Below are 17,202 nucleotides of genomic sequence, written 5' to 3' on the forward strand. Positions count from 1 at the left end.
AAGATATTTATGGAAATAACATAACGCTGCTTTTTTCCCTGCTACTCAGAGTCCCAGATCACCAGGATATAGCATTTGGGGCCCTGCAGCAGGGAGGAAACTGTCTGGATACTTTGGGTCATTTTGCTGATGGTGTTGTGGGCGTCTATGAATGCCACAATGCTGGAGGCAACCAGGTAGCGTTAAACAAACACACACAAGTCAGCTTGGTAGATTCCTACTCTAAAGAACTGGGTGACTTCTTTGGTGAAAGCATTGAGATATAGTATCCATCTCAATAACTCAAGACAAAGACTGCCTGGATTTTAGTGGCAAGAGATCAAAGGTCAAGCTGGAAGTCTAATAAATCTTTAGTCTTAGCCGCAGTGAGATTTCTGGGATCCTTTTACTAATGTTTCACTTCTTTATTCGTTTAAGGAATGGGCCCTGACTAAGGATAAGTCAGTCAAACACATGGACTTGTGTCTGACGGTAGTGGACAGAACAGCCAGTTCCCTCATAAAACTACAAGGCTGTCGAGAGAATGACAGCAGACAGGTAAAAGTTTGCATTCAAGGTCCTTTGGAGAGCTAATAGTTGCAAGTAGAATTACACAAATCCCTGCAGTTTGAAGAACAATTTTTTTTTTTTTTAATGACGTGAATCATTGTGTGTCAACAGAAATGGGAGCAAATTGAGTCCAACTCGAAGCTCCGCCATGTTGGCAGTAACCTCTGCCTGGACAGCCGCAGTGCCAGAATGGGTGGGCTTACTGTGGAGGTCTGCAGCCAGAGCCTCAGCCAGCAGTGGAAGTTCACCCTCAACCTGCAGTCATAGGGGCTGGTCCACATCCTCCCACGATTTGGAATGTGGAGAAACACACTGAATGAAGAGGACCAGATGAAGATGGACATGGACTTTAGAGGGACAGACCAAAATGATGTCCCCCCTCTCAGAGGTGCACCTGGTCCTGTCTATTCACCTCTCCCCCTCTTCAACACTCCAGAAAAACATTGGAGGAGGTGCTTGTAGACCCCAGTGGAATAAATGGGAAATAATTTGTTGAATTGGTGGTTACAGAGTTGACTATGAAGATAAAAGCAGCAAGAGGCTATCCATCCAAACTACATACCTCAGTGTTTTTCATTGATGGTTCAAATGATTAATTAAATATTTGTTCTTTTACTTTTTCGATGCCTGGATGTTAAGAACTGGTGGTTTTATTTTGCATTTACTTTATTTCATTATAAATCTGTTTATTTCTTATACTTAAATCTATACGGACAATAGCAAATCTTGTTTCTTTACTAAAAGCATCACATGGTGGTATTTGTCATAGTGGCTCAATTGCAGAGGTTGTGGTTTTTGTTGACGTTTAGGTGTTGGCTGATTTGAATGTCGGAAATCACCCCGATGCTTTTCTACTCTTCGTCTCTTCGCGGTTTACAGGATGGACACTGGTTTTTAAAAAAAATTGCAGATGAAAAAAGTGAAGCTGTGTGTTCCATTTTTTTATTATATATTTTTCCTGGAGACACTGTGCAGGAGGTACCACACCTGCGTTGGCTGCAAATCCAGCTCTAGAAACTGGGAAGTATCTTCAAGCCTGTCTACAAGATTTATTGTGCGTCTTTGGGCTGTGACAGCAACTGCTACATTATTGTCTGCATCATTATGTCTCCAAATTAGCAATCTGTCATTCTTCATTTTTGTTGACTCTTGTCTAAAAACATTTTTTGTCTTATAGGAAGAGAGGAGAGAGGGTTTTCAAGTTTTTAAAAGTTTTAGTTTGCTTGCAGTTTTACTGCTGCCATTGGTACAGAGCAGTTCTGAGCAGTTTCAGCAGTCATGTTGTTATAGCAATTACACCAAAATTGGATTTAAATTCTTTAAAGATGCAAAAATCAGATCAATCTCAAACTGACAGGTTGGTGGTGAAGATTTTTTTTTTGTCCATGAAAAGATGCAATAAGCGGCAGAAGGGAAAACCAGAGGCACTGGATGGATCTTCTTGGATTTGGTGTCTTCTTTGTTGACAAATTCAAATCTCGTTCATTTCAGCCCAGCAGCAGATGACAAATGGGCAATAAACACATTCAATGCTCCCATAGTTCCACAGTGATTTCTTTCTAAAGTCTATAAGATGGCTCTCACTTTTCTTTTTCTTGATGTCTCTGACTCTCAAGACTACTTGATTCCTATGGTTTAATGGCAATGTTCCTTTTCTCCAGTTTGTGAACACTGGCTTTATGATTGAGGCACTGCTGGTATTTCTTGTGTACCACAAATTTGTCAGATTCATCATGGTTTCACTTAACTGCTATACTCTCCTGTTCTGATGTACTTCACCGATGAGTAAAAATGCTGCAGTTTGGGACACAGGATGAAATTCAGTCACTCGCCACGCAAAACAACCTTACCACAAAACAGCATTGGACACTATACACTACCTGACAGAGCCAGGCTATTGAAATGGCCTGTTCTGTTTCTTAAGGTTGGAAAGAAGCTGCAGCCTGTTTTTTGTCCTGTGAGCTCCTTAGTATTTGTCTTGCAGATTTACATGTTGAGCACTCCTGATGGTTTGTTTTACCGGTTTACCGTAACTGGCCCAGACAGAGGGCTGCACTCACTCACACTCATTCTTCCTCTCAGTCTATGTGAACTTTGCTTCTGAAATGTGACTGGCACCAGTTTTTTGTTTTTGCCTTGCCTTTTAATGTTCATTCAACTGTAAAGAAAAGTGATTTAAGTCAGCAGCTGATTGAATAGCCTATCCTGAGACTTGACAGGTTGCTGCATTGTGCTGTGGGACATGAAAAACACAGACAAGGGGTTTATTTTGGTTTCATTATAGACGGGAGGTGGGGATTGCTGGGAAATGATAAAATATAAAGAATAGAATATTGCAAGTCAGTGATTGGAACATAAATTAATAGATCCACGTTTACTCTGGAGTCAAATTAAGCATCGTTGTGGGTGAAAATCTGCAACACTAGGATGTTTTTTTCATGCTCCTCAGAAATGCTTCCATTGTTCCTCATATACTTTTCTTATTGGATGATATTTGTTTGCTCCTTTAGTGCATTTGATATAGGTGCTGTCATTTTAATCCAGCACTCTTTTACGTTTACTGGACTAATTAGTAATTGTTAATGCCAAACTGTTGCTAATGGAGAAGAGAGATGGGCTTTGTCGCTACGGGTCATTTAATATTTTAACGGTGGTCTGGAGCCCTCTGGCGTCACTCTTGAGTATCAAAGCCTGAAAAGAGAACTAAAGGTTTTAAAGATGGAAACCTGAGGTTTACAATGCAAACCGGAGAGTTTCAAACTCTTCCCTCCTTATTTACACTTTACCCTTTTACGCTCTTTGGTTCCTCCTATTGTGACCAGACTTCCGTTTTAGATTTGCATCAGTTTTTTAGATTAACCTGCCATGTCAATATTGTTAACTAAAACACAATTGTTTTTAAACTAGTCTTATTAGCCTATTCCTCCAGATATTATATTTTATAATTATTTTTTTAATGTTGTACTTTGAGGAGAATAGTGAAACAGTTGTAGTCCAAGATTAAAGTTTCCACCTTTAGCACAGTGTGCCACAGTTCCCTTCTTGTTTTTAGAAGAATTGCAAAGAATGCGTCTAATCTTGGAAACGGGTTCGTTAACAGTATGGCACGTTTAACCTGTAAAATATGGGGACATGTCAGTTTTTCTTTTGTTTTAAATATGAATCAAATGTATGGATAACTGAATCTTAAGCTTACAGGGGTATTAATATGAGGACTATCTCAGTGTTTTTAATTTAAGATGGAATATCTAACTGAGCACCTAAAAACATCTTCCCCACAGAGCAAAAGCAACTTCATCCATATTCACTGTGTTTTGCATGGAAATAGGCAAATGTTTTCCATTACAAAAAGAGAATGTGTAAATCTTTGTTCCTAAATAGGAGGATCCATCACCTCACATCCTCTTTGATCATTTTTAAGAGCCTTTTCTGATGTGCATCATTCTGCTGAGACACCCAGCTGTATTTTACTACCATTTTCATGAAGGAACAATGACACTAAGCTGTCTTTTCGGTGGTCATTACCTAAAAAGAATTTGATTTTTAGGTAGCCTACTGTGGTTTGTACCACAGTGGTGTAATGAGGGGGGTCACACGTGTAAAAGTGTATATTTTTGTATATACCTACATCAGTGTGTTTGTACAGTATGTACATATAGACACAGTGTACTCGGCTACAGTTCCTAGTTTTGTTGTCAGACTGTACAGCACTTTGTTTTCCTGTTTTATAGATGCTACAGAAATTCAAGTTTGAATGTGGAGGTGATTAACTTAAATAAATGCATTTATATATAATCTAAACAGTGTCCAATATTTCACTTTACTTAAATGGTGAATCATGCATACACATTTTCTCATGGTCTTGCAGTTTTTATGCTAATTATCAGAAAATTGCTTTTGAAATGTTTTCCAAAATATTAAAACATAATATTAGCAATATAATGATAAGAGACGGGAATGTTTACCGGGAGCTTATGCTACAAGAGAAGCAGTCTTTTTATAAATTATTAATTTGCATTTGTCCTACAACAAAGTGTAACATTAAACGCTGTAGCAGATAGTCAAAATATTGGTCTGCACTGAGAGTGCCGACCAAATGTGCAGCATTTTTACATTTATATTTACAGCGAAAACAAAAGCTATGTAAAATCCTGGAGCCTAGTTGCTACATTTTGTCTGGACCAACAGGTGGACGATGGTAAAAAGCTACTTTGTAAACTTTTTCTGCCGTCAGTTCATAAGAGGGGGCTAAAACCAACACTGAAGACATCAACAGCAGAAATGCAGTTAAAAACACTTGATGTAATTCAAAGTACATCAATTAGATTATGCTTGGAAGCCATGAAAACATCACCAATATCAGCATGACAGGTAGAAATGGGGGTAATGCCACTTGAACCAAGAAGAATTTAAATTACGGTTTGCTGGGTTAAAGTTACCGGGGCAAGGAATCAATCATCCAGCAACATGGAAACAACAGAAAAGCAAGCAGAAATGTTTTGGATGGTGTGTGGAAAGGAAAGCTGAAAGGCTGGGGATGACAGCAAACACTCATGTCCTGTGATCATTCTACATCCAGAGGTACAGCAGGTGTATCATTACAGAAACAAATCAAGAGTTAAAGCCGCAAGTTCTGATTAGCTTTTGAAGAAAAGTGAAAAGCTTCACAATTTAATGTCACCCACGTGTTATTATAGAGCAATCCAAACATGAAGGCAATCTGATCAAACCTACAGGAAAATGTTGTTAAAATGTGGGACCTGAAAATGTCACTTAACATCTTCCTTCAATCAATTATCATTGTTGTTCATTTTACAGTAGAGCATCATCAAGGATTTGTTGACTCACCTGGTTTGAGGTGATCCAACAAGAACTCTAGAAGGAGTTTGTCAAAGTAAAAGGTCTGGGAATGAAAAATTTAGATCAAACTTGCATCTTCAATTCAAAACGGAGGACTTACTGTTTGACTTAGAACATAGTTCTATGAGACCTCTCTGAAAACTTGTACATAGGTGGCGCTGTAGATCCATTTTTGGATGCCTGTGCCCAGGACCCATGAAAGACGTAATTTTATTTTTTGTCATGTCACCCTGCTAGCCTTTTGTGCTTCTCCTCCTCCTCCTCCTCCTCCTTGTCTGTATCCTCCCCTCCCCTTCCTCCTCCTCTCTCTGTATCCATCTACATGTATTACTGACATCATAGCTGGGTGATGACCTGTCGACTTCTGACCACACTGACCTGCTTAGCTCTTATATTCATATATTAATGCAATTAATGTGTTTGAAGGCTTTATATCTATTCTCTCTTCTACCTGTCACCCCCTTCTCCTCTTCCTCCTCCTCTCCTGCCCAATTGGCCATCAGTGGGGCGGTCCCAATGAGCCTGGTTCCTGCTCAAGGTTTCTTCCTGTTAATGTGGAGTTTTTATTGCAACTGTTACTTGTTGGGGGTCAGGTCCTGGGTCTCTGTAAGGCACGTATCAAGACAATCTTGGTAGTAACAGACACAATACAAATAAACATGGATTGAATCTAACTGACTATAGTCGCACATATGATTCAGAGGTTTAAGGTCTATGGGACTGCAGCCAACCTCCATGGATGTGGCCAAAAGAGGAAAATGGATGACAAATTGAAGAGACAGATAATACAAATGGTAACCAAAGAGCCCAGAGGAACCTCTAAAGTGAACTCCAAAGTCAAGTTACAGCTTGGTCAGACAGTGCCATTAATTATCATTTGAGTCAAATTTGACTTCTGTAAAATGAAGTTTTAAGCCTACCAAGGCATTCTGGATAGAAATGTGCTGCCTGGTATCAGAAAGCTTCATCTCATTTTCAGGCCATAGGTCTTCCAGCAAGATCATGACCCAAAGCACACAGCTAAAAACACATAAGAATCTGAAGAGCAAAACATTGGACTATTCTTAAACGGATTTTAATGAGCTCTAATCTAAATCTTACTGGACATCTTTGAAGGTACTGAAATATTCCATCTGGAGAAGGCACCCTTCAAATCTGAGACAGCGGGAGCGGTTTCTAGTATTTTGGCTTATTTCTGTTGCAATACCTGTTGGGCCTTACATAAGTCTCACTGACAGTTACAGAAGTCTTTTGAGTGCAGCTATTGCTTCAAAAGGTTGTAAATAACAATTATGCTGAACCAAAATTCAAAAGCAATGTCTGCTTTTATTGCTACATTTTATTGTACAATTTTGTTAAACGTGATAACTTTATGTGCGTTCTTACTCATTGTGTCCTGCAGAGGGTAATGTTGTTCACGGTGCGTCATGGACGTGACGTCACTACCTATGTACCTATTCCGGTATAGTTGTGAAAGAGAGCGGCAGCTCATTGCATCTCCCCTGTCTGATTGATTAAATATGCCTAGAGGAGGCTAAAGATAATTCTGTTATTTGAGAGTTTGAATCTCCACCGCAAGGTACATAGGTAGTGACGTCACGTCCATGATGCACCGTGAACAACATTACCCTCTGCAGGACACAATGAGTAAGGACGCACATAAAGTTATCACGTTTAACAAAATTGTACAATAAAATGTAGCAATAAAAGCAGACATTGCTTTTGAATTTTGGGTCAGCATAATTGTTATTTACAACCTTTTGAAGCAATAGCTGCACTCAAAAGACTTCTGTAACTGTCAGTGAGACTTATGTAAGGCCCAACAGGTATTGCAACAGAAATAAGCCAAAATACTAGTTCAACAATTTTACCAATACTATTGTCAGTTTCAAGTTTTTTCGGGGACCATTCTGGCGTTTTCTTTAATGAACAGACGAATATCAAGAATAGTGTCATAGGCAAATAAGTTTGTAAGCCAGTGCAGTTATCACCACAGGCCACAGGGTGGCGGTCATATACCATACAATGGTTAGCCACCGCCGTAGACTGTAGAAGAAGAGGAACGCCGGAGTCGCCGATGCGAAGAAGAAGCAACGGCGAAGGCACAGGCTGGTTATAGTAGTATCAACAGATACAGGAAACCATCTATTGTGTGTCGGAGAGCCGCTCACAGAACAAAACATGACAAACGAAGGTATAGAAGGCACGGAAAGGTTCGTGAGCACGGATAAAGGTCGAGGCCTGCGGGCCGTGAGGCATTTCTCGGTCGGAGAGCTGGTGTTTGCCTGTCCTGCCTACTCCTACGTGTTGACAGTAAATGAGAGAGGAGCTTACTGTGAGCAGTGCTTCACCAGGTAACACCTGACCTCACTCCACCAACTAAAATTACGCGTCTCTCAAGAATCTAGACTGCTATTTGGTTTTGTAAAAATATTTCCTCAAAAGAGCACGTAAGGCTGATTGCTTAGGCCAAGTTAGCCGGTGAACCTGTGGAATTCAGCTTGTGCAGAAATAATTGGGTCAGTGCGGCGAGGCTCACTTGAGTGATTCTGGAGCCTGTGTTTGTACTACTGCAGAAGAGGGGACAATCATAAACAAACATTCAAATACAACAAGAACCAGAAGGGACTTTTCATTCCACAATTTGACTTTCCTCTCAGTGTTATAGTAAAGTATTTGCACAATAGGTGGCCTATTGTATAGTTATATGTGTGTATTTGTGTGTTGGTGTCCTGTGCAGTAGTTAAACTAGGGTTCACAGATGCTGTTAAAGGTTCATCCTTCTGTCCTACCTGCTGGTGTCAATAGACTTCCTTTCTCTTAATGTCACTCTTTCGTCCTCTCACACACTCCCTTTACTGCCATCGCATGTGCTCAAGGTTTGTAGAGCAGTAAAAGGTTAAGGTGCTAAATATAGTTGACCATGTGTCTCAGATGTGGAGGAGCCAGTAAATAAGAAGGCCATGGATTTATGTGTACATTCAGGGGGTAGAAATGTGGCTGTCTAATGCTTTAGTATTCATCAATGAATGATATTTCTATGAATGATGAGATTTTAATCTAAAATGACATTGCATAAAATGACATTGAAAATAAATTCAGATTTAAATAAACCATTTAGATTTTATTGTTTGCAAATAAAAACAATGAGGCATACAAGGTTTTTTTTTGTTTAATATTTCCAAAGTAAATAAAGACACCTGATGATTTAAAGGGGACATATATCCAGAATGTCTTCAAATGGTGACTGTTGCTCTGAGTTGGAAAAACATCTTGTCGTTTTTATTACAGGAGAGAAGACCTGTTTAAATGTGGTAAATGTAAGCAAGCATACTACTGCAATGTTGACTGTCAGGTAAGAGTGTTTCTGTTCTCGCTGCTTTTGCTTTGCTTATGCTTCTGAAAGTACATTCGTGAAAGTAAGTTTCTGAAAATGTGGGATAGCCTAAAATTACTTGATAATTCTCTTTTGCTGCTTGCTTTTCCAGAGAGGTGATTGGTCCATGCACAAGATGGAATGTTTAGCCATGTGTGCCTATGGCGAAAACTGGTGTCCATCAGAAACGGTCAGGCTGGTTGCAAGAATTATCTTGAAACAGGTGAACTTTTTTTTCCCTTGTAAGAACAATTTCATACAACCATGAGGTCTAAATAAAGCTTACTAACTCACTTGTTCAGATCAGTTCTGTTTGATTTGACAGATGTTTTTTGTTTCAACAAAAGGGATAAAAGTCTCAACTGTGCTTGATTTTGCAGAAGGTTACAACAGAGCAAACCCCCTCAGAGAGGCTCTTGCTGCTCAAAGACTTTGAATCCCGTAAGTGTGTGAATGAAAGTAGGCAGATATAGTTACATTTCAGTAGATGTGTAATTACAATCCATTCTCTATGTGTGGTAGATGAAGTGGTGTTATTAGTATTCCCTGCTGCGGCCTGCAGTCCCGCAAAGCACTGAGACATGAATCCAAAGCTATGGGTGCTATGATATCATGTTCTTCCTTTTTTTAAAGCACTGCATTAATCTGGAAGACTAAAAATACTTTCTTCTACGCCAGTAGATGTGTCACTCAAGCCATGTCTCATAAAGTCTGTTGGTAACAGTAACAATCTTATAACTATAACGATGATACACAAAGATAACTGTCAAAAAGCCAGTGAGTGGATTTTCAAAGTGGCCACAAGTCTATATTGACATTATCAATCAAAATGAGATGTTATCACAGGCTCATGCGTGTCAGCAGAAGGTTGTCACAGATTTAACCTTCACACCTGTTTCTTATGCACACAAAGCAAATTGATGGTGGGCAGCTGCCTGCTGCAATCAGACTCAGAAAATTTTGTATGAGTGACAACAACACAAGCCCACAACTGCTACAGTCTTATATGTCCACGACTTCCAAGCATTTGTCATTTGGTATCCTATTACGTAACTCCAAATTTGTATAAATTTGAATGAAAACATAATTTAAATATATATTTTAACCCTTATCTCTTACTCTCTTAATTCTTAGCTGTCAGACATTTTAAGGCCTCCTTTTGGAAGAAAACCTGATGCTTCCTCTGAAGAGAATGCATGAGTCTTAATGGATGGATTGAGAGTGTATTTGCTGGTGTTAAATGTTTCCTATACATTTTTTCAGATTTAGATAAGATGGACAGCATAAAGGATGAAATGAACCAAGCAGATATAGCAGCACTGCATCATTTCTACTCCAGATATATCAATGATATCCCTGATGACCAGTCTCTCACTGAGCTCTTTGCACAGGTACACAACACAATGGACCGTGCATTGTTTACATGATTCTCTAGTTGTATCTTCAGGAAAATGTAATACTAATGCACACCCTCTGTGCCAAAAAAGCCATTGCTGGTTTTAAAAGTAGTGGTGAAACTATTCCTTGAGTAATTTAAGTACAATTACAAATAAGTCGAGGAATTTTCTCTGTCTTAGGTAATCGTTTATTTAAATGTAAAGCTCAAAGCACAGTATTTTTCCACTGACTACTTTCAATGTGGCAATTAGCCACACAAACGACAAAGGATGAGGAAGGCAAAATGTTCAGTAGAGTTGAAGGAAAGGAGCAAAACTGGCAACATTTTCTGTTATCTTTTTAGATTTTCTCTGTAACCAAGCAAAAAATATGTTTTATCTCATTACTCAATTATTTCCATGAATTTTCAGCAGAATATCCAATTAATAGAATATTCGACAGTTGTAACCCTATTAAAAAGGTTTACACTCGCTTTGTGGAAATCCTGACTGAAAATGTTTGCTTCCTAAAGTGATTAGGGATCTGATATACAGAAAGGCTTGATGACACACTTGGAGGGATGATGGCTCTCCATTTCTCATGTCAACACTGGCATTTTTTATGGTCATACTCTGCTGCTTCATGGGCCTGGGGATGGAAGCATTCTTTACTATCACATAACTGTGAAATACATTCAGATTTTTATTGCATTTCCCCCTGCAATCTGTCGGTGCTCCACGTTCTTTTTTATCTTTGTAACAGCGTTTAATTTTTGGCATGAACTTGACTACCTCCTAAGGTGCTCCTGCACATAAAAGAAGGTACCACATTTGGCATTACTACATTTCTAACTCCTCTCTTTCTCGCCTCGTCCAGGTCAACTGTAATGGCTTTACCATTGAGGACGAAGAGCTCTCCCATCTAGGATCAGCTATATTTCCTGAGTAAATGTTGTAATTCCTGTTTACAGAAGACATTTTAATTAAGATCTCTGGAGTACATTTTCTTTAAAATACATAAAATCCTGACAACTGTAAGACATCAGTACTAATTCTGTAAATTTTTGTCAAACTCCTTTTGTTCTTGTAGTGTAGCACTGATGAACCACAGCTGTAATCCTAATGTCATTGTAACCTATAAAGGCACAGTGGCTGAAGTCAGGGCAGTTCAAGAATTAAACCCTGGAGATGAGGTAAGTCCACTCTAGCCACAAAGACGTGTTCAGCATTATGACGCCACTATACTGTACATACACATGTATGAAGGAACACATACTTTTTTTTTTCTTGCATCTCCCCTTTTGTAGATCCTTAACAGTTACATAGACCTGCTGTATCCCACAGAGGACAGGAAAGAGAGGCTGTTGGATTCCTACTTCTTCACATGCCTGTGTAGTGAGTGCTTCACTAAGTCCAAGGTAACAATATCCTGGAATTTAAACAAATAAAACAAACATGAAAACAATTTTGGACTATAATTAATGGGTCATTAGATAATTTAGTAATAGAGTAGTGTTGCAATTTTTTGAATGGATATTCAGGTTAAAACTGTTAATCCAAAATGTGTTTTTTGTTTTATGATCTGATTGTATCTGAATGTCTGTGTTTGGACATGTCTATTGCTTCTTTTTTGTGCTTCTAGGATAAAGAAAAAATTAAGATCAGAAAGAATATTCCTCCAGAGCCAGAGAAAATCCAGTCCATGATCTGTTATGCCAAAAATCTCATTGAAGAGTTCAGGAGAGCTAAACATTACAAGAATATCCTCTTACCTCCTGCTTTCAATTGATTCTTGTTTTGTGTTTGTTTTTTAATTTTGCCTTTCCTTTCTTCACCTGGCTTTTGTATACATTTAGGTCAAGACAACTTGCTGAATTTCAAACTGAGCATCAGAATGGGCAAGAAAAAGGATTTCAGTGACTTTGAATGTGGCCTGAAGATTCTTGAGAGAGTAGCTTGTGTGAATATTTCAGACACTGCTGATTTACTGGGGTTTTCATGCTCTGCCATCTCTAGGATTTACAACTGCCACTCTCTCATTATTTTCTTCTTTGAACATAATGAGAGAGTGGCAGTTGCGGATCAAAATTCCTTGTTGATGTGAGAGGTCAGAGGAGGATGGCCAGACTGGTTCAAGATGATAGAAACGCAACAGTGAGTCGAATTGCCACTTGTTACAACAAGGGAATGCAGAATGCCATCCTTGAATGCACAACATGTGGAAAGATTTTGCGACAACAGGATACCACACTGGATGCTGCTCCTCTCAACTAAGAACAGGAAAGTGATGCTACAATTTGCACCGGTTCACCATAATTGGACAATAGAATATAGGAAAAGTTTATTTCCTGGTCTGATGAGTCTTAATTTCAGTCACAGCATTCAGATAGTAGGGTCAGAAATTTCCTAACCAGCATGAAACCATGGATCCATCCTTTCTTGTATCAACAGTTCAGGCTGTTCTTGGTGTAATCTTATGTGGGATATTTTCATGCACACTTTGTTCCCCTTGGTACCAACAGAGCATTTTTTACTGAGCATTGTTGCTGACTATATCCCTTCCTTTATGACCATTAGGGTACCCATCTTCTGATAGCTACTTCCATATGACTACTCCAATGGCCTCAGTCACCAGATCTCAATACAACACAGCACCTTTGGGATATGGTAGAACAGGAGATTCACATTATAGAAGGCCAGTCGACAATTCTGCAGGAACTGCCTGATGCTGCCATGTCACCATGGACCAAAATCTCTCAAGAATTTTTACAAAACCTCGTTGAAAGTACTCTATGAAGAATTACATCAGAGAGTGCCAGTTAGAGCACCGGATCTATCTAGCACATCTATTTTCAGTAGCTGCCGTGGCAAGCGACGAGCCATACACTCTTATTTATGTTAATGCTTCACGCACTGGTCCATGCCTACATTAGGTTGAATAAAGTTAGCCAAGCTTAGCTGAATCTTCCCTGTCCAGGAGAAAATTAGCAGCTTTGGTGTCTCTCTTCAAATTCTTCTTTGCTTTCAGCCGTCTCCATCTTTCAAATGCACCTCCTATAGCGATCCTTTTTCCCTGACATTGTCAAGACGTATTCGGGAATGCCAATTCGGCCTTTTAGAGTCAGTCACATCACAAATTTGTGATCCAAATAACCTGGCCAGTGCTTATATTCCCCCGGGCCTTTTTTCTGAGGTCCCAGCCTGCTTTTCCTCCTCTGCACTGTTTTATTATTCTTTGACTCTGTGGCACCTCCAAGTGAGCTACTGGAGTTGTGCGAGCTGAGCCTGGATAAAATGGGAAGCATATTTGCAGACACCAACGTCTACATGCTGCACATGATGTACCAGGCCATGGGCGTGTGTCTGTACATGCAGGATTGGGAAGGAGCCATGCGCTATGGAGAGAAGATCATTCATCCATACAGGTTAAAATATGTGTATTTCAGCTCTTGCCTATAGACACTCCATCTATGAGTGTGTGTGTGTGTGTGTAATTTTTTTAATTTATTTGTTTTACAGTTTTCACTACCCAGCTTACTCTCTAAATGTAGCATCTATGTACTTGAAACTTGGTCATCTCTACTTGGGTCTGGAGAAGCGGACACAAGGAGTCAAAGCTCTCAAAAAGGTTTGTGTATGATAGTGGCCAAATTTGGATATTCAGTGCAGCAGACGTTTTATGAGCATAAAGGTATATTCCTAAATTCCCATGTTTTAGGCTCTGTAGTGACTTTATGCACTATTGTATGTTTTATTTGCTTTTTTTTTAATGTTTCTAGGCACTTTCCATCATGGAGGTGGCTCATGGAAAAGATCATTATTATGTTGCTGAAGTCAAACGAGAAATTGAAGAGCAAAAGTGAAAGAGGCACAGGAAGAGACTACTCCATAGCAGCTCCACACCACCACTGCATGCACTGCATCCTGTACCTCTGTATTTTCACATGTACACTTGCTTATAACACCCGACTTTAGGGACTATGGTTTCCTATGTGCATCATTTTCTTCTGGCCAAGGACTTATCTTATTTATTGTAGGTCCTGTTTCCACCTTTTTGATGTCTTTTACCAGCACTTATTACCAGGGCTGTTAACCTGAATTTGTATGAACAGGATTAGCTTCTAAACTGTTTATTTTCATCTATCTGTTGCATCAAATATGCAAACCAAAGTTATTGATCTGTTTGTAGGCTATGAGGAGACATCCCATATTAGATATGGGACTTTCAATATAAACAGATAAGAAAATCCACACAACCTTATTGTGACTGGTTGTCTGACAGGTTCTTTTTGCTTTTGCATGTTGTATGTTTTGCATGTGTCGTTCCCTTGTGTTTTCTCTTTTGTATTTTTATAAAACTGCTGTCATTGTCTGTTGACCAAATGGGATGCAGGTATAACTCAACAGGAACCAGCTGTGCATTCACAGTGTGTCCATAGGGGTGCTGAGCAAGGACAAGCTTAACTCTTTACTCAATGTGAAGACCTATAGTCTTATCACCTAATCAGTGACACTATCTGAGCCCCTTTCCTCTCAGGAAAATATATCGCTGCAGCAATGGTTTCCTTTAGTAAGAAGGTATATAATAGGGATTTATATGTGTTCACTTTATAGCAGTACGTCATTAACATTGACCGAATACTACTAGTACTAAAGGTATATCAAATGCATTATAATGCAATGCAGTTTCAGTGTATAGCTTGGTGAATTTGGACGCCATGTTAAAATTATTTGGAAAACCTACCTTGTTTATGGAAAAAGATGATTGCATGTGAGTGTGTTCGAAGTAGCCCACGGTCAACTGTTGCCTGTGGTTGAATTGTAGCAATTTCTGAAGAGGAGCTGCAGATATGCATCAAAATGATGCTGCCTTACAGCTTGTTCTATCTTTCATCTAAAAAAACAAAAAACACCAATCAGTACTTTTGAGTTTACATTTTTTTCAGAGAGACATCTATGAAACTTTTTTTTTTTTGACTGATTACACAAACACTTATGTTTAAGCATTTGTGACACTTGAACAGTAATATACATATCCTTTTTTTGTGATGTCATAAAAGATTGCACCATGCTGCTACATTAAACCAGAACAGACAGATGATGTTTTCTATCCTTTCTGTAACTGTTAATCAGACATAAATGCCCATTTTATTGAGATGACAGAGATACATGAGAGCATCAAAACGTCCGTATATAGTGATATTGGATAAATAAAACTAACATTGTTGTGAACTTTATCTCTGGGCACAACAACTTAAATGAGCACCTCACATGTATCTAATACGAGACCTATGGCAGAGGGGTTTTAAAAAAAAAAAGTAATTTCAAATTTCCAGAAAAGTCCCATTTTCACTATGAGATTGGATTTTAGTGTGTTATTCCAAAAGTACTTGGCAGTAGTCAACCATGTTGTGAATACAACGCTATATATTTGATACAGGATTATGGTAGAATTTTTTTATTTAATTTAAAATAACCAGAAAAGCCAGACTTTAATTATGAGATGAGGGGGGTTTTGCCCAAAAAGTAAAGAGTAAAAGTTCTTCATATTATAGGTGGTAAAGTAGTCGACATGCATCGAGTGATTGTAACAATTTGGGTTTGAAACGGGACACATGGCAGAGTTGTGGATTGTTTTGTTTTTTTAGAATTCAATTTCAAATATGACAGAAAAGTAACATTTTCAATCAGAGATGGATAATCTAACAGTTGATTTCTAAAAAAGTACAGTAATCTTTTATGTTAATTGTGGTAGTAGTTAATCGTGTACTAATTACAATATTGTATTCGGAACCATATGTTACAATATGTGATACAATATGTGAATCATGCCAGAAAGACTTTTTAATTCAATTTTAAATATTGCAGAAAAGCTACATTTTAAACACGAGATTGTTACGCGCTCCCTCTATCGCTCTCGCTCTCCGTTTCCGAAACCACACACTCGTTCCCTATTCACTACTCACTACATGGGGGACATGGATTGAGTGAACTACGTAGCGCACTCAATTTAAAGTTAGTATTCGGGCAACGGCGTCATTTACGGCGCACGTAAAGTGACGTCATGGTGTTGCATAATAATTACGAACCGGTCGCCGGGAAAAGTGGCCAGGTCCATTTAATTATTTTAACCCATCAGAAATACATTCAGCGGTCATTTTATGAAAATGCAATATTTTACCCTATAATTAACTTTACATAATAAAATGAAATATGAATGTCAATAATAATACAATAATAATGACTTATTACCTAAAATATTTAGTGTCCCTTGACATTTTCAAGTCAAGATGTGATGGCACATTCTCAAGTCATATTCCGCTGTAGTGAAAACATTTAATAAAGCATTTTTTCTTCAAAAAATGGATCCAGAGCTACTTTTCATCTTTGAAAATATTCTTTTACTGAGATTCTGTTGCCTGGTGAGGAACAGACGATTCCGAAGAACAATTTTAAGTGAGGGCCGGGGGGATCAGTGAAGGTTGATTGATTTTTTTTACACATTTATGTTGTAATATTTTAAGATGATCATATTGGACCCCTACTGAAAAAATATTCTTATTTCCAAAAATTTCATATATCAAACCGCACAGTAGAAATTACGTTAAAAAATATTCCGAGTTAGGTGCTCGCTTGTACGCTACTTTTCGCAGTGCATTGTGGGATACATTGAGTGCATTACACAGTGCACGTAAATTCGGACACTATTTCAAAATGGCGTCCACACTATTGAGTGCACTATGTAGGGTATAGAGCAGGGGTGGGCAAACATTTTGATTCGCGGGCCACAATGGGTTCTAACATTTGACAAAGGGGCCGGACCAGGAGCAGATGGATGGATGGAGTGCTTTGGTAACCTCACCTCATTGGAGAAAAAATACACATCTTGGGATATGGAGAAAACATGTGCTTTAATTTCAAATGAAAATGAAGAGAAGCATTACAACAAAATATCTGACTTTGGAATGAGTCTTAAAACACTTATAATCAAATGAATAAAATGTGCCTTTTTAAAAAAAAAAAAAAAACATTTCTATTTTA

At 38.6% G+C, this 17,202-nt stretch overlaps 2 protein-coding genes across 2 annotated transcripts in view; both read left to right on the plus strand.

Moving 5' to 3' along the window:
* galnt2 (UDP-N-acetyl-alpha-D-galactosamine:polypeptide N-acetylgalactosaminyltransferase 2) overlaps positions 1 to 3,805 on the plus strand; it is a 36,193-nt gene extending 32,388 nt beyond the window's left edge. The window contains exons 14-16 of the mRNA XM_003969493.3: positions 50 to 176; positions 418 to 537; positions 661 to 3,805. Coding sequence (XP_003969542.1) covers positions 50 to 176; positions 418 to 537; positions 661 to 816 — 403 coding nt within the window. The 3' untranslated portion in view covers positions 817 to 3,805. The remainder of the gene's footprint in view (positions 1 to 49; positions 177 to 417; positions 538 to 660) is intronic.
* A 3,766-nt stretch (positions 3,806 to 7,571) lies between these two features.
* smyd2a (SET and MYND domain containing 2a) lies at positions 7,572 to 13,600 on the plus strand (the record flags this gene model as incomplete). Its single annotated transcript, NM_001280051.1, is given in 11 exon segments — positions 7,572 to 7,763; positions 8,701 to 8,764; positions 8,898 to 9,008; positions 9,166 to 9,226; positions 10,049 to 10,176; positions 11,039 to 11,106; positions 11,252 to 11,354; positions 11,469 to 11,579; positions 11,804 to 11,921; positions 13,412 to 13,589; positions 13,591 to 13,600. Coding segments are annotated over 11 exon segments (1,125 nt in total), but the record flags the coding sequence as incomplete, so codon positions are not given.
* Positions 13,601 to 17,202: the final 3,602 nt, after the last annotated feature.

This window comes from Takifugu rubripes, chromosome 13 (genome assembly GCF_901000725.2).
Source record: "Takifugu rubripes chromosome 13, fTakRub1.2, whole genome shotgun sequence".
NCBI classification, from domain to species: Eukaryota; Metazoa; Chordata; class Actinopteri; order Tetraodontiformes; family Tetraodontidae; genus Takifugu; species Takifugu rubripes.